This window comes from Zootoca vivipara, chromosome 3 (assembly GCF_965207765.1).
Source record: "Zootoca vivipara chromosome 3, rZooViv2.hap1.1, whole genome shotgun sequence".
Taxonomy (NCBI): domain Eukaryota; kingdom Metazoa; phylum Chordata; class Lepidosauria; order Squamata; family Lacertidae; genus Zootoca; species Zootoca vivipara.
The window spans coordinates 3,063,269-3,080,634 of NC_142586.1; the positions used below are offsets into that span (position 1 = coordinate 3,063,269).

General features: G+C 48.2%; 1 protein-coding gene and 1 pseudogene across 1 annotated transcript; both read right to left on the reverse strand.

Moving 5' to 3' along the window:
- Window positions 1-7,439: 7,439 nt before the first annotated feature.
- Window positions 7,440-8,998, reverse strand: LOC132591853 (ADP-ribosylation factor GTPase-activating protein 2 pseudogene; annotated as a pseudogene).
- A 5,035-nt stretch (window positions 8,999-14,033) lies between these two features.
- Window positions 14,034-15,738, reverse strand: LOC148686128 (uncharacterized). Its single transcript, XM_088667434.1, has one exon. The coding sequence runs from the start codon at window positions 14,916-14,918 to the stop codon at window positions 14,142-14,144; it is 777 nt and encodes a 258-aa protein (XP_088523560.1). The 5' UTR covers window positions 14,919-15,738; the 3' UTR covers window positions 14,034-14,141.
- Between the last annotated feature and the right edge of the window lie 1,628 nt (window positions 15,739-17,366).

Sequence of the window (17,366 nt, forward strand, 5' to 3'; positions counted from 1 at the left end):
GGAGGAGGCAGCGGGGAGGGGCGGCGCCAAAGGGTTTTCCAACGACACCACCGGCTCCCGAGCGCAGCTTCCGACAGGCGTGGAGGAGGAGCCGAAGTAGCCCGCGTTTGGCGCCGCTTTGTTTTAAAGGCTTGGAGGTAACCGCGTAATACAAGATTAAAACACAAAATGCATAAGGAAAACAAAAGCGGAACAAAAGAAGAACCGCCTCCCACCCACCACACGTTCCAAAGGATATAGGATGTTGGTCAGCCAAAGGCCAGCCAGGTTGAAGAGAAATGTTTTCGCCTGGTGCCTTAGGTGCCTCCCAGGGGAGAGCATTCCTGGTTTAACTCTTTCCCTTGAAATACCTCGCAATAAGTGGAGGTGGAGCAATGAATCATAGAACTGTAGAGTTGGAAGGGACCCTAGGGTCATCTAGTCCAGCCCCCTGCAATGGCCGGGGGGGGCCTCGAACCCATGACCCTGAGATTAAGAGTCCCAGGCTCTACTGACTGAGCTGTGAACCCATTCTAATTTTATACCTGGTTTTAAGACCGTCAGGGAGTAGGGTGAGTGACAAGCCCCACTTGGGGAGCCCCAAAATGGTGAAAGCAAGAACTCCATTAGTATTTTGGTGGTGGTAAAGGTTTTGTGCCTTTAAAGGCCGTGTAAACATAAAATGAACAGCTTCAACCCTCCATGGAGGAGACTCAGGCTATGTACAAACAATATCTTTGAAGCACATTTCGAGTCCATTTCTCCCGCTTAAAGAATTCCGGGCAAAGCTGCTGAGAATTGTAGCTCTGTGAGGGGAAAAACTACAATGCCCAGAATTCTTTGAGGCAAAGAATGTGCTTCCAATGTGCTTTAAAATACGGTGTTTATGCATAATAGGCTTGAATTTCTGCCTGTTTTATCGTGAAAGACGACGCCTAGATATTTTAGGCAGTGGACCTGTTCAGTTTTCTGGCCGCGTATGCTCCATGTATAGTTCTTAGGGCGTTTAGCGAAAGACATTATTTTTGTCTTTTGATAATTAATAGTGAGATGGGCTTCTGTACAGTATTCCGCTAATGATCGTAGTGCCCTCCGTAGCCCAATTGGGGTCCTCGATAAGACCAGAGTGTCGTCCGCGTATAGAAGGATAGATATATGCCTATGTGCCAATTTAGGAGAGTGAAACTGTGGCCCTTTTACTTTTGATACAATGTCGTTTATATAGTAGTTAAACAGAAGAGGAGCTAGGACACAACCCTCAGCTGCTCTTGGGGGCCAACCTTAACATCCTGCCACCTAATTTGACGACAGCCAAAAGAGTACAGTCCAAATTCCTTAGAGCGGCCTTACAAATGCCCCCGTGTGTGTCAAACGCGGCCATACGACTAGAAACAGGCCTGACCTGCGTGGAGGCCAGAGTGTGGATGCAGGCTTGTAATCTATGGCTGAAACTTCACATGAACCCTCAGGGCCTACTTCTGTTGCTAGTGAAAGATAACTATCAATCCCTCTGGAGCAAGACCATAGTGAATAAGATGCTGAGTATAGGCCTCAACCCATCCAGCCTTATGTCACGGGATCTTAATACAGCAAAGACCCTTATTAAACAGAGGATTATAGATATAGAAAGACAGAAGGATTTGAGTAAAGTACCTCACTTTCTAATTGAGGAGGAAAGGAGATACTTGGCCCGCCCAGCCAGGTATTTATTCCACCTGGAAATACCCTCTCATAGAAGAGCATTCACTTTGGCCCATAACCGCATAATGCCTTCAGCAGTTCTCCAGTGGAAGTACAAACGGATCCCTTTATGTGAGAGATGCTGCCTGTGCGGATCAGGAGAAGTGGAATCTATCGGCCATATACTTCTGCGATGCTGCTTCTACGAGGAAGTGCGAGGCGAGCTTATCCACACTATACTGGCAGAGCTACCTGGACGCTCGGATAATTTCTATATAGAGTGGCTTCTTTCCGACGCTAACCCTAATGTGTCAGCGAAGGTTGCCAAATTCTGTGCTAGAGCCATAAAAATTCGGTCTAATCTAATTAGCAGTGTCCAAATATCTTCAGAACATCTTCAGGACTAGCTAAAGAGGACCCAGTGATATTAACTGCTGCAGTCTACCCCCCTAAGTAGTAACACTCCCTTTAATCAGTTTTCTTTTAAACAATTGTTAAAACCTATACTTATTGCCTATTTTTAGATTTTTATTGTTTTTCTTTTATTGTTTTTATGTACTGCATATTTATGTGTGTGCTGGTCAAGAACCGTAACAATCAATCAATCAATCAATCAATCTGCCTGTTTTAAATGCCTTTTAACAAAGCTGTTCACACAGTTCCCTTTTAACATACCTCCCTTACTGTCTTTTAAAAAGATTTCTCCCTAATCATAATCTCTCTTTTCTCCTTCTATCCTCAAAAATCATATTAAAACCCTTGGGCAGCAGGGAGGGAAACATATAAAATCATTTTTAAAAAACAAAAATCGCCCCATTTCTATTCAAGCAGGCTCTTGCACGGAATGTCCCTCAGTGCAATGTAGAGCAGTGCAGAAAGCATCTGTCAACCTGCCCTGATTTATTGATATTTCCCATGTTTCCTCCCACTTCTTAACCTGCATGGGGAAGTTTCTGATCAGAACCCGAATTGTGCAGTTGTATAGAGCTCTCTATACGCAGGTTAAACCACAGCCTAGGGCTTGCCGATCAAAAGGTTGGTGGTTCGAATCCCAGCGACTGGGTGAGCTCCCGTTGCTCGGTCCCAGCTCCTGCCAACCTAGAAGTTCAAAAGCACGTCAAAGTGCAAGTAGATAAACAGGTACCGCTCCGGCGGGAAGGTAAACAGCATTTCCATGCACTGCTCTGGTTCGCCAGAAGCGGCTTGGTCATGTTGGCCACATTGACCTGGAAGCTGTATGCCAGCTCCCTCGACCAGTAAAGCGAGAATGGCAAACAGCAGAGACGTTTTTATGATATAGAGTAAAAGGTGGGCTGCGCAAGGTAACTTAGCTGGATTTGTAGCTTCTTCACTGTCCAAATCAAATCCAAAGAGTGCTGGAAAAAAGCGACTGGTGGGGTGCCACAGAGTTTTGTTCTGAAGCTGTTGTTGTTCAACATATTTATAACCATCTGGCCTAGCGGGCGGGGCCCACGCTCACCAGCCCTTCTGAAGAGGCTCCTCATGAGGCCGGAAGAACATGGCTCGGCTATGAGGTGGGAAGGCAGCTCCCTGCGAGGTCCTTTCCTCCTGGCCTAGGGGGCGAGGCCCAGACTCACCCAGCCCTAGACAGAGGCTCCTCATGAGGCTGGAGGAACATCGCCCAGCTAATGTTTGTTTGATTGATTGATTTTAATATGCTTTGATATTTTTATTAAAAATATAAAGTGGTAGATAAATTAAAAAATAAATATAAGAAAGAAAGAAAGGACCTGGACAGAGGAATTGAGGGGATGCTAATCAACTCTGCAGATGATAGCAAACAGGAAGGGTTAGTCAGTGCCACAGAAAACCAGACTGGAGAATTGCGCCCAAACTAACAAAATGAATTTCAGTAGGGACAAGTGTAAGGTTCTATACTTAGCCAGGAAGAACCAGCTGCACAAATATAAGATGGTGGACACCTGGCTTGCCAGTAGCACATGTGAAAAGGATCTAGGAGTCTTAGTAGACCACAAGTCATGAGTCAACAGTGTGGTGCAGCGAGGGGACGGGGGACGGGACTACTGCTATTCTAGGCTGCATCAACAGAAGTGTATTGTGACCATCAGATATCTAAAGGACTGTCACATGGAAGAGGGAACAAGGAGATTCTGGCTAAACATCAGGAAGAACTTTCTGACAAAGCTGTCCGACAGTAAAACAAATTCCAACAAAAGGTGGTGGACTCTCCCATTTACCCCACTCTAACACAGAGCAACTTCCTTTGTTCTGCTAAGGACAGCATTAATGCTTCAAAAAACTTGCCTGGCTAGTTTAGGGTTGCCATACGTCCAAAATTTCCCGGACATATTCGGAATACTGCAGTCGGAAGCAGTGTCCATGTGGAAATCACACATACATACCAAAAAAAAAATCTGAGAAAATCCAGACATACATGGCAACTCATGTCAGCACTGTCATCCCCCCCCCCCGGGCTCAAAAACTTCAAAAATAAACCAAAAACCCACTTCTTGAGCTACACAACTTTTCTGTCCGGATTGTCACTGTTTGAAATATAGCTCAACAATGGAATCCTCCATTAGATTTTAACAGGGTTGTAGAATGTGGGTGGGGGCTCCTGGGGTATTGGCTCTAGACACATTTTTCTGTTGGGTGCTGCTCTGCTCTGCCCTGCCCTGCCCAGCCCTGTGCCAGTTTGCAAGGCTGGGATCTGATCTCAATGATTTGCCAGGCGGAACACTGTGACAGAAACCAGAGCGCACAGAAACGCTGTTTACCTTCCCTCCGCAGTGGTACCCATACTTGCACTGGTGTGCTTTTGAACTGCTATGTTGGCAGGAGCTGGGATAGAGCAATGGGAGCTCACCCCGTCATGTGGATTTGAGGCACAGTGGTTTAGACCACAGTGCCACCCGCATATGAGAGGACATACCTATTTTCAATAGAAAAATGTTGGAGGGTATGGAACAGGACATCCCCAGGGCTCTTTTTTCAGCCGGAACGCACTGGGACTCAGTTCCAGCACCTCTCAGTTGGACATCATTGCCATTCTAAGAGAACAAGGGAGATGTTCATGGTGACTTCTGGCACCTCTTTTTCTAGAAAAATAGCACTGGACATCCTCATTTTCATCAGATAAATGTTGGAGGGTATGGTGAAATTATGATTGAGGGTGGTTAAAAAAAGAAATAGTGGGCTTCCGGTTGACCGCGCCATCTTTGCTCAGACGGGGGTCTGATCAGCGGATCGGACCTCGGCGCTTCAGAGGTGGAGGGAATTGCTCCAGCGAAGCAAAACCTCCTTAAAAGCCCCAAATCGAGCTTTTTGGGGACGGATTTTGCCTGGCGGCGCCAAAAGCGGGCTCTCTCCTCCCCGGATCGGCTTTGTTTAAGCCCCCGAGAGCGAGGAGGTGAACCGCGGCGGACAGGCTGACACTGCTGCTCTGAGAGCGCGAAGCTGCGAGTCTGGGAAGTGGAGGCGGCCAATTCTTCCAAGAATAATTAGCAAATGAATAGACTGTGAGTAATTTGGATTGTTTGGAATTTAAATTAAGGCAATTTGGATTTGGGAGAGAGGGGGAAAAGAGGAAGCCACCCCCCCACGGTAACATAAGAGACAGTAAATAGAAACCCGAAGCCGTAAACAGAAGATCTTAACTTAAAAGGATCCCTCAAAGGCATCAAAGAGAATTTCCCCGAAATGCAGGGTGAAAGGGGAGAGAGACTGTGGTTGTGAGTGCCCTGCAGCAAGAGGTAAAGACTAAGAAAAACCTTTCTTTTCCTCGGGAGCCGGCAGCCCAGACAACCCAGTGAGTTGATCAGGATTTATAAGTCAATTTTTATTTCACTGTATTTCTGAACTTTGTGGAAATTCTTTTTTGGTTTAAATGTTTGTGAAATGTGAGTTCGAACTTTATTGTCAATAAGACTTGAAGAATGCAGCCAGCTTGTTAAAATGGAGTCGAGAAAATAAACTGTGATCATATTCCACCCCACGTGACAAGTTTTGACCTTGGCAGGATTGAACTATGTCAACAAAAAAGTGTTCCCCTGAGTTCCAGCGGTCTGTTTTGACCTTAATGTGGGAAACAAGAATAGAACTATGTCAAGAGGAGACAAAACGGCAAGAGTTACAGCAACAATTTCAGATGGTGATGGCAGAATATGATTTTCTAGAAGATGAAGCTTTTGAAACTGAAAAAGATGAATGTGAGAATGACAATGATGGTGACTGTGATTTGGAAGAAAAAGATGAAGATGAGGACTGTGATGATTCAACACAAAATGAAGCACACCACGAAAAAAATGATGACTTTACTCTTCAAAAAGTTGGATGGAGTGCCCTGCATTTGAGGGGGGCACGATTGGTATTACTGGAACTCCAGAACACCCACAGGGAAGAAGGAAAAAATATGCAGAGAAGAGAAGAAATTCAGGGGTCTTGTATGGTGGCCTGGATGGCAAAAGACTATAAACAGGGGGTGGGGTGAAGGGAAAGTGATGTTGTGATTATAAGGATGGATTAACAGGTTTATAACTGATCTGCTGATTATGGAATTTGCTGGATTGGGGGGGTGGAGCCGGTAATCGGGGATGTAAGGTTAAATTGAGAATAGTTATAGTTTTAAAAGTGAATGGATTTTGGAAAAATGTGAAAATATGGAGGCTTATAGAGGGAGTAAAAATTAGGCACGGGAAGATAAAATGGGAGTTTGATTTTTCAGTGATTTGAACATTAGGTGAAAATGATAATAATTGATTTATAAGTTGTATAAGATATAAAGGTGTATTTTTATAAAGTAAGAAACTGTTAAAGATGATAAAAAAAAGGGATGAAAACCGGGGAGGGGGGGAGGGGAAGCCCACAAAATATGGTTTTACAATTATGAATGTAAGAAATTTTTTTCCTGTTTTGTACTGTTCTTTTTATCTTTTTTTGCTCTTTCTTTTTTCTCTTTTTTCCTATTTTAATTTTTTTCTTTTTTTGGTATGACAATAGATGGTTGGATGGATGTCCTCCTGCGTACTGCCCTGGTTTGCTGGAGCTCCCTGGTGGCAGGGGGGGGCTTTGGGGTCAGGGGAGGGGGAGGAGGACAGAAATCCAAGCATAAAATGGACCATCTCTGACTGTTCACATACATGGGATACTTCTGTGGCAGGGGAGGATCCGTGTGGGTGGGTGGGAAGGAGGTGGAAAAGGTGTTTATGTATGTACCGTTTCCTTTTTTTTTGCTGTTTGTAAAATTAATAAAAAGTATGTTAAAAAAAAAAGAAATAGTGGTACTGATAAGTCACTCCTTCTGATCCTCCAACTGGGGCAAGGGTCTAATCTCAGATGCGCAGAATCGATCTGCGCAGCTTGCGCAGAATCGCTCTATTGGCGCTTTGCGCACGTGCAAAAGCATGCCTTCAGGGAGCTTCAGGTTGTGCATTTTCGGGGTGTGCACCGCACCAAACCCAGAAGTACCGGAACGGGTTACTTCCAGGTTTCCGTGCTTTCCGCATGCGCAGAAGCACTGAATTGCGACCCACGCATTGTGAACCCTGTGGGTTGTGAACGTGCCTCCTGCACGGATCACGTTCGCAACCGGAGCATCCACTGTAGCACCAAAATAATAGTGTAAATATGACCAGTACACCATGTCAACTTCTAACTACAGTATCATAATATTTATTTATTACAGTGAAGCCTTACATCTATTTGTTACACCTGCCTCTCATAAAAACAAAAATAAAATACCCATGACTGAAGAAATTTTTTCAATGTGGAATAGGAAGGGGAAAATGTAAAGGAAAAGACTTCTTTACTAGAAGCTTCTAGATCAGGAAGTTCTGCCTAAAATGCGGAGGCTGAGTCACAATCCCTTCAGAGAAAATGTCTGTATGTAGCCTGAGAAAAGCTGAGCTATGGAACTCCTTGCCACAAGGAAATGTGACAAAAAAAAAACCAAAAACAAATTCAAAAGTTGTATAAATATGGGTGGAAAATGATGTCCGTAACTGCCCATTGATTTTGTTAAACCTCGCTTCCATCTGCCACCATTTGCCCTGCACCACCATCTTGTTGGGCCTCAGTATTTTTCAGTCATCTCAAGTGGGCTCTGGGGGTTGACAGCTGTACTATAGCAACACACACCACATGTGATCATATACAGTAAATTCTGTGTATTTGACATTGGACTACTGTACTGAGATCTTGCTCTCTGTCTCTCTTCTGTTGGTGGGTCTTTCACCAATGGGCCGATAGTGATGTCTGTCTCCTCTTCCCCTTTGTCAATCCCCCAGGTGTTGTCTGTTTCCCACTGCAAGCCAAAAGCATCTCCTAACGAGAAGGGATTATCTTTGTACTTGGGTGGCCCGGATGTAAAACTTCCAGTGTCTTCAAACATATCCAGCTGGGACCGAGAGGACTTTGCAGTCACTGGTGTTTCTTATTCTATCTTTTGCATCTTGGAAAGGACAGAGAGCGAGATGGAACTCCTGGACACCAATCCCATGCCCAGTCTCTCAGCTTGTTCACGCTCTTTTCCTTCCAGGTTCTGGAATTTCTTCTCCTCCTTCTTCCGATCAATCTGCAACTCCTGGTATGCCAGTCTCATTGAGGCAACTAGGGACTCCTCAGCTTGCTTCTTGCACTCTGCAGCCTGTTGTTCCCTCATCTTTTCAGCCACCTGGGTCTGTCGTTCAATTTCAGTGAAACTCTGGCTGCTCACTTTTTGAGCTCCAAGACCCTTTTTGGCCCCCAGCCCTTTCTTTGTAGCACCTGGCTTCTTTCCAATGAGTGAAGGTTTTATTTCAAGAGACCCTTTAGGAGAAGTGCTCAGCAGGTTGATAGATGGACCCTGGTCAGGCTGTTGAGCTTCATTCTTCTCAGTAGACTTTGCTGTTCTCTCCAATTCTAGTGAAGGCTCCACTGTGCTCTGGCCTGTTTCAGCGACATCCCAGGTATTACAAGCCTGTGTAAGTTCCAAGAAGAAATCGGCATCACTCTTTTTTGGAGAGTGGCCTGGAGTTCCACTCAGCCCATCAAACAGGAGATCATTCCCATAGTTGGCCATCGCAGCAGCTGCCAGCTGCCGGATCTTCTCCCGTTACATCTGGGCCGTGCGGCTATTATACTTGGCACTGGCATCTGTGGTGGTGCAACCATACTGGCGGGAAAAACATTGGCATTGCTACCCACTTGCATACACCTCAGCTGAAACCAGCTCCAGTTGAAATCAAGCTCTGTGGACCGGATAAAGCTAAGATGCACACCCAGCGACCGGTGAACCCCAGAGCAGTCAATGCAGAGAAACACTCCATAGGTGATGCTGGCCCAGCTCGGGTTCTTCACACCGCAATCAATCATCATATTCGTGCCACATTTCAGGTATATACCCATGGGGCAGGTTTGGGAGGGATTTAGGGGGGAGGGGTAGGTTCAGGGAGGGGTTTAGGGGGGAGGGGGCAGGTTCAGGGAGGGATTAAGGGGGGAGGGGGCAGGTTCAAGGAGGGTATTTTAGAGGGAGGGCTCAGAGGGAAAGGGGGCAGGGCATGGGGACGTTTAAGGGAGGGACAGGGCACGTGGGAAGGTACCAGGGAGGGAGGGGGCAGAGCTGGGATGGGGGCAGGGGTTAAAAGGGAAATAAAGGGTCTCTTGAAGGGAGGGCTCAGGGGGCAAGGGGACATGGAAAGGGGGCGTTTCAGGGGGTGACGGGGCATGTGGGAGGGATTAAAGGGTGGAGGGGGCAAATTGAGGCAGGATGGATTAAGCGGTGGTGGGGGCAAGGTGAGGGAGGAGGGAAGGGGTGGAGGGGGCATGGTGAGGGAGGAGGGAAGGGGTGGAGGGGGCATGGTGAGGGAGGAGGGAAGGGTTGGAGGGGGCATAGTCATGGAAGGATTAGGGGGGCATATTTAGGGAGAGTTTAAGGGGGGAGGGGACATATAGGATGGTGTCAGGGGCAAGGGGGTATATTTAGGGAGGGGATCAGGAGGGTAGGGGGCATATCTTGGGAAAATGTAAGGGGGGGAAGGGGCATTTTCAGGGGTGGGCTGAAGGGAGAGGGAGCAGAGGAGTGGGACAATTTCGGAGGGGGAGTCTGGGGGGAGGGGGGTGTTTTCAGGTAGGTGTTGAGGGGGGTGTCAGGGGGGAGGGGGATTTTTTCAGGGCGGATGTCTGGGGGCGGGGGAGCATACTCAGGGATTGGTGGGTAGGGGGCATGTTCAGGGATGGGCTGAGGGGAGAGGGAGCAGGGGGGGGCAAATTCGGAAGGGGACTCAGGGGGGAGGGGGCAGATTCGGGGTGGGTTTTAGGGGTGAGGGGTGGGAGGTGCCTGCAATGTGGTTCATCAATTTCCTGTGAAAACAGAACAAAGAAAAAACACCTTTTGATTATGGAACATGGGTAGGAGTTGTGAATGTTCCTGTTATTAAACTCCAACATATATCCAATACTATCTTTTTAATCCTAAACCTAATAGTGAAAGATAGTGGAAACTGAATGCAGATTTCCAAGAAATAGCAAGGAGAGACAAGAGGGCCTTCTTAAATGAGCGATGCAAAGAAATAGAGGAAAACAATAGAAAGGGAAAAACCAGAGATCTGTTCAAGAAAATTGGAGATATGAAAGGAACATTTCGTACAAAGATTACCATAATAAAGGACAAAAGTGGTAAGGACCTAACAGAAGCAGAAGACATCAAGAAGAGGTGGCAAGAATACACAGAGGAATTATACCAGAAAGATATGGAGGTCTCGTACACCCCAGGTAGTGTGGTTGCTGACCTTGAGCCAGACATCCTGGAGAGTGAAGTCAAATGGGCCTTAGAAAGCGTTGCTAATAACAAGGCCAGTGGAAGTGATGATATTCCAGCTGAACTATTTAAAATTTTAAAAGATGATGCTGTTAAGGTGCTACACCCAATATGCCAGCAAGTTTGGAAAACTCAGCAATGGCCACAGGGCCGGCTCTAAGGGTAGGCTGGGTGGCACGGCGCACCAGGGCGCCGGACCGCCAGGAGCGCCGTGCCGGTGTGCCCATAGGCGCGCTGCGCTTGCACTCAACAGCGGCAGCCGCAAACAGCCGCGCAGCGACCGGTCCGTCCGCAGCAAAGGCGCCTGGAGCACGAGGCGCCCGCAGCAGGCTAGTCAGCTGAGGTGAACTAGGAGGACTCCATTTTGGCGCCCCTCCCCTCCGCCGCCGCATCATTCTAACCCCTCTGTGAGCCAATAGGGCTCCAGGGGGGGCGGAGTTCTCCTACTTTGAAATTGGCGCGCTTCCTCCCCTCAGCAGCAAACGGCTGGAGGAAGTGGTGCATGCGCCTGCTGCTGCCTGCCTGGCTGGACTGGTGGCCTGGCCGTCTGGGCCTGGTGGCTGCTGCCTGGCTGGGCCTCTGCCTGCCTGAGCCTCGTGTCTGCTGCCTGGCTGGGCCACTGCCTGCCTAAGCCTGGTGGCTGCTGCCTGGCTGGGCCGCTGCCTGCCTGAGCCTGGTGGCTGCTGCCTGCCTGGGCCACTGCCTGCCTGAGCCTCGTGTCTGCTGCCTGGCTGGGCCACTGCCTGCCTAAGCCTGGTGGCTGCTGCCTGCCTGGGCCACTGCCTGCCTGAGCCTGGTGTCTGTTGCCTGGCTGGGCCGCTGCCTGCCTGAGCCTCGTGTCTGCTGCCTGGCTGGGCCGCTGCCTGCCTGAGCCTGGTGGCTACTGCCTGGCTGGGCCGCTGCCTGCCTGAGCCTGGTGGCTGCTGCCTGGCTGGGCCGCTGCCTGCCTGAGCCTGGTGGCTGCTGCCTGCCTGGGCCGCTGCCTGCCTGGGCCGCTGCCTGCCTGAGCCTGGTGGCTGCTGCCTGGCTGGGCCACTGCCTGCCTGAGCCTGAGCCTGGTGGCTGCTGCCTGGCTGGGCCGCTGCCTGCCTGAGCCTGGTGGTTGCTGCCTGGCTGGGCCACTGCCTGACTGAGCCTGCCTGGTGGCTGCTGCCTGCCTGAGCCTGGTGTCTGCTGTGTGCCTGGGCCACTGCCTGCCTAAGCCTGGTGTCTGCTGCCTGGCTGGGCCACTGCCTGCCTGAGCCTGGTGGCTGCTGCCTGGCTGGATCGCGCGCCTCCAGGTACCCTGCTGCTTTGGGGCAAGTGGGGTGGTGGGGGAGTTTGAAAGGGCCAGGGGCTTTAATTGGAGAGGCATTGCGACCCCCCGCCCCACTCTGAGTGGCGAAGGGCTGGCTTGGGGAGGGACTGGCTTGAAGATAATCACTAAGTTAATGATTACTTTTGCATCAAGCAAAAGCACCTACCCTAGTGCTGAAGGCAATTGCATGCAATTGCAGCTTGCAAAAACAATGCTTAGCATGATTACTTTTGCATTTTATTTTATGGCTACGTCCTAAAATAGGGGAAACACGGTATGTGTGGCATCTGCAGAGGATTTGAAAGTGATACCAGATTCTGTGACTGTAGATTAAATATGTTTGCATGGTCCATTATCAGAGTTATAACTATGTTCATTTCTCAAGAGAAGGTGGCTCATGCTTAAGGGAGTGCTTGAGTGGGAAGAGGGCAACCAAAATGGTCAAAGGCCTGGAAATGATGCCTTATTAGGAAGGGCTTAGGGAGCTGGGTATGTTTAGCCTGGAGAAGAGAAGGTTAAGGGTTGATATGATAGCCATGTTCAAATATATGAAAGGATGTCAGAGAGGAAGGAGAAAGTTTGTTTTTTGCTGCCCCAGAGAAGTGGACACGGAACAATGGATTCAAGAAAGAAGATTCCACCTGAACATTAGGAAGAACTTCCTGACAGTGGGAGCTGTTCGGCAGTGGAATTTGCTGCCAAGGAGTGTGGTGGAGTCTCCTTCTTTGGAGGTCTTTAAGCAGAGGCTTGACAGCCATATGTCAATGCTTTGATGTTGTTTCCTGCTTGGCAGGGGGTTGGACTGGATGGCCCTTGTGGTCTCTTCCAACTCTGATTCTATATGGAAATCTTTCATGATAGGTCTTCCATTGCAGTTAAAACTGATGTTCCTTTCTAAGCACAGGGAAATTGCCCTAGTAAGACTTAATAGTAATAGTAGGATGTTTAGGATTGCAGCCCAAGGCAGGTAAATTGTGTTTTCGATTCTTCCTTCTCCTTTTTACTTCCCCAAGCCCTAAGCAGAGATAATATGTAAGTGGTGTCAGCTCCCTAAAAAGGTCAACAACTCTGCGAAATGGGGGGGGAGGGGCGCCAGAGGGATCTTCGCACCACAGCGCCACATAGGCTTAAGACGGCCCTGAATACATCTGCTTTTTGTAGTTAAATTTTGTTTTCGAGGAAATCAGGTGTTGCCTGTTTGTGACTGTATAAAAGTATTGTGCATCCACCAGTCGGTGTGCAGGTTGCGAGCCGATTGCACTGCACCTTTGCTTAGCATATGCTGAACAAATAAATCTTGTTGTAACCTGCCTGCCATGTTGCCTTTTTGTGTTGGTTCCATTGCTCCTATTACCCGGGTGGCACTTAGGTCCTACATCGCCACCTTCTCCCCGCCATGCTCAATTGCATAAATTCCTATTACGTTGCTCTCTCTCTCTCTCCTCTTCTCTAACCTAAACGGCTCCAGACCCTGCTCGCCATTTCCCCTCACATCGTTGCTTACATCCTGTGCAAGGTTTGATTTTTACTTTCTAAATGCCACACTTGTTTTTATTTTAAGAAGGCGTACATGTGCCTGAATAGGCAACTCCACCCCCCAGTCCTTTCCTCAAAGCATTCCCCCGCACCCCCACCTGATCTTCTCTTCCTCCCCTTTACAGGACCTCTTTTTGCAGCAATGAAGAGAGTGAAAACAGGAAATGCCTACAGATCATTCCGGCTCCCTTTCTTATAAATCACCCCCCCCCATCCCCGAGAAGGACCTAGTTTCAGTCCAACGAAGGAAACTGGTGATAAAGAAACCTTTGGCAACTAAACAACTTGACTTCTTCTCCTGCATTGGGGAGTGGGCTATTGGGCTCAGAGAAGATCTCTTTCCAGGATAGGAATGCCGCAACTGGCTTTTTTCTGTTTTTGAGAGGCAGGGGAGACACCCTCCTGACCTCACCCCAACCCCAGTTTAAATACTTGTTCGCAATAGCCCCCTTTCTCCCCATGGGCTTGTTAAAAATTTGTTTGTATGGATCACCTTGTTGGTTCAGATCATGGGAAGGCAAGCTAAGGCCCGGGGGCCGGAACCGGCCCAATCGCCTTCTCAATCCGGCCCGCGGACGGTCCGGGAATTGGTGTGTTTCTATACCTGAGTAGAATGTGTGCTTTTATTTTAAATGCATCTCTGGGTTATTTGTGGGTCATAGGAATTCGTTCATTTCCCCCCACCCAAATATAGTCTGCCCCCCCACAAGGTCTGAGGGACAGTGGACTGGCCTCCTGCTGAAAAAGTTTGCTGACCTCTGATCAAGATCCTTGCTGCGTTAGCCCTAGAAAAGGTTTTCATCACCAAAATCCTTACATTTGTCAATAACACCAAATAAATCCCTTAAAATAACATAATCAAAATTCTTCCTATCATGTTATTTGCAATTCAAGACTCACACTCCTTTGAGGGCTTCCTGATGGCAAACGACTCTGAGGGAAGAGTGATCGGGATCTCTGAGCAGAGACAGCCCTGGATCTCTGGGCACGACTTCGGCTACGTGAGCGAGAATATCTCCTTCCTCTGGACCGTGAAGTGCTTCTTCTCTGACGACTATAGCGATGACAGTCATAAGCATAATGGTCTTTCTCGCCATACTCATAACATCTATTATTGGGATCAAATGGCCGGCGTGCTGTGGCTCTATCATAGCGAAACCGGCGAAACTCCACTCTAACCCTAGAGCCACAGATCACTCTTCCATCTAGCCCACGAACTGCATCTTCAGCATCTTTTGGGTCTTCAAACTCAACAAACGCAAATCCTGGAGGATTTTGCGCAATCCATACTTTGTGTAATGGTCCGTAGTAGCTGAAAGCTCTCTCAAGTTCACCTTTACCAGCACCAGTTCCTAGATTACCAACATATACTTTGGTTTCTCCACCGTAAAGGCCATAACGCGACATCTTCACCTGAGCAGGGTGGAAAGCCCAACCGTCTTCCAACAGCTTTGCTTCTGAAGCATCACATTGGAATTCTCTGGCGTCTCCAGGGACACCGGAACCCAGGCATTGTGACACAAATGGCTGCAAATCCCAGGCAACCAAATGGGGATCCTTCAATTTGTGGGTCAAAGTAAACCTCTCCAGCGGTCTGTTTAACTTTGGCCCACAAGGCCATTTTCCCACCGTCACACTCACCTGGTCCATGGGAGATGATGAATTGGGCAGGAGTTTTGGATCCCTCTTCAGTTAGCTGCATAGACTCAGTATCCAGTCACTGTGTGCTTTCTCCAACTCTGCTGATTCCCTCATAGATTTGGGGGCATTTGGGGACAGCACTCCACTGGTTTCTCTTTCTCGGCCTTCATTGGTTCATTAGTTGAAATGTCAATTTGCTCAGAGCTCCCCACTCCACCCCCTTTTAAATCCTTTCCCCCCTGGATGCAAAAGGACAGAAAGGGGGGGCTATCTCAACAAGAAGTCCCATTCCTTCCAAATGGAAGCAAAACAACAACCCCAGTTCCAAGGCTTTCTGTGCATACAAGTGGAACCAAAGCCTTTTGCTTCCACCCCTGGCAATCCCCCAGAATGTCTCCTTTATGCCCTCACTGCTAGCTGGGCAGCCAGAGCAAGAGGCCCTCTACCTTCAAGAGAGGGTCTCCATAGCAGGTGTCCCTCTTTGCAGGTCAACGTCCCTCTCCTGATAGGCTGGAGGAAGCAGATGCTACCTATTTTAAGGCCTGCCCTATTCTTCCGACTGTAAATTGTTCTAACTTATTTCAAGGCTGCATTTTTATATTGTGTAACCTCCCATCGGACCACATGCCTCTTAGCAATTGTCACAACTTTGTAAGGTTAGGTGCATAGGCATTGGCTTAGTGAAATGTGGGGGAGGTGAGGTGTGGGCATCACCTGCCCCTCCAGGTACAAGGGTATTCTGGTAAAGGAATCTGTGGGTCTGGATCTCATCCGAAGTCTGCTTGGGAGGCTAGGGCCATGCCAGGACCCAGCGGGAACCCCGGGGTGAGCTTCAGAGTTCCCTCTGTTGGTGGTTTACTCTTCCAGACTTCCTGCAAGGCGGGCAGGAGTCAGATACAGTTATTGCCAATGCCTAAGCCAATACCACTCACATTGCTGTAATCAATAAAGTTGTGGCCTAAATTTTGCCCATAAACCTTTGCCCATTAAAATTCTGTCTCAATGTGTTTTTATTATTCTAGGGGTGCGCTGGGACCTTGATGCGCAACTGAATTCTGTGATGATAGTGAGGTTAGAGCCATGAATGCAAAAAACAGTTTAGAGACGTAGATCAGGAGAGTACTAACTATGAGCCCCATTTTTCACACTTCCCCCTTTCTTTTCTAGGCTTTCCAGGCTGAGATGAGCTCTTTCACTGCTGTCCCTCTCCCAGAGTCCTCCCCCTCACCCACTGCCTCCCCCCCCCCTGCAGACCCCTGTTTGAAAAGACAGAAAAGGTAAGACCCTTCGGCAGGGCTGGATTTAGATGAAGAGAGGCCCCAGGCCACTCCATTTGTGAGCCCCCCCATCCCCCACCCTCACGACTAGAAGAAAATGGAAGTGTTATAAACAAAATTGAGTGAAGCGAAGAATGATGATGGGTATTTAAAATTCTGCAATTCTCAATTTCTCCTCTAAAGGACATAAGATGTTATTGTTAACTTAATTACCATGGTGATTTTTTAAAATGCCTAGAATTAACACTGAAAAACTTTTGCAATTACTGAACATTGTAAATCTGTTGTGGAATACAGTCAAACCTCAGGATACGTCCGCTTCATGTTGCGTCTTTTCAGGTTACGGACCCATGTGCAGAAGCGCCATATTGCGTCACGCGCGTGCAGAGATGCGGCACTTCACGTTGCGGCCTTTTCATGTTGCCAACGGGCCGCTGGAATGGATCCCGTTCGCAACATGAGGTACCACTGTAAGCATTAATTTTTAGGAAAATGAAGTTGTAATGTTATCCTTAAAAAAACACACCTTGAGTTTATAAATTATATTGCCTGGGAAGTGTAAATACGTAGGGCCGGCCCTGGCTAGCAATCAAAGCAGGGGGGGGGGGGACTTCGACTGCTCAGGACAGGCTAGCAGTTAAAGCCTGAAAGGATTAAGATCGGATTTAAAGATAAGGAGTGAATGAGGGGGGGGGGAAGAAGCGAGGAGGAGTGCTTGCCTTGTTGCGGGGGGGGGAATTAGCCTCCTCGTTTCATCACTTTATAACCATAAAAAAATTTTTTTGCTTTGGGGGGGCAGCTGTCCCCCCTGCCCCTCGCTGGGTACCCCCATGTATAGAGCCACAAATCTCTGATTGTCTTGGAGCAGAGATGAAAATGTTCACCACTTTTGATGATTTCATTCTTTATGTTAGATAGGATAACGCCTAGAGCAGAGATTGCTTGAATCTGTAGTCACTAGGACTTTGCACACATGGCAGAATTTGCACAGGTGAGAACACGACTGTTTTCCCCCATAGCTAGCATACAGTCGACCCTCGGCTCCCAAACGCCTTGGGAGTCAAACGTTCTGGCTCCCAAACGATCAAAAACCAGAAGTGAGTGTTCTGGTTTTCGAACGTTCTTTTGGAAGCCAAACATCCGACGGGGCTTCCACAGCTTCCAATTGGCTGCAGCAGCT

Bases quoted from the DNA above. Each gene is read 5' to 3' on its own strand.
- LOC148686128 (XM_088667434.1), bottom strand. From the start codon at position 14,918: ATGGACCAGGTGAGTGTGACGGTGGGAAAATGGCCTTGTGGGCCAAAG.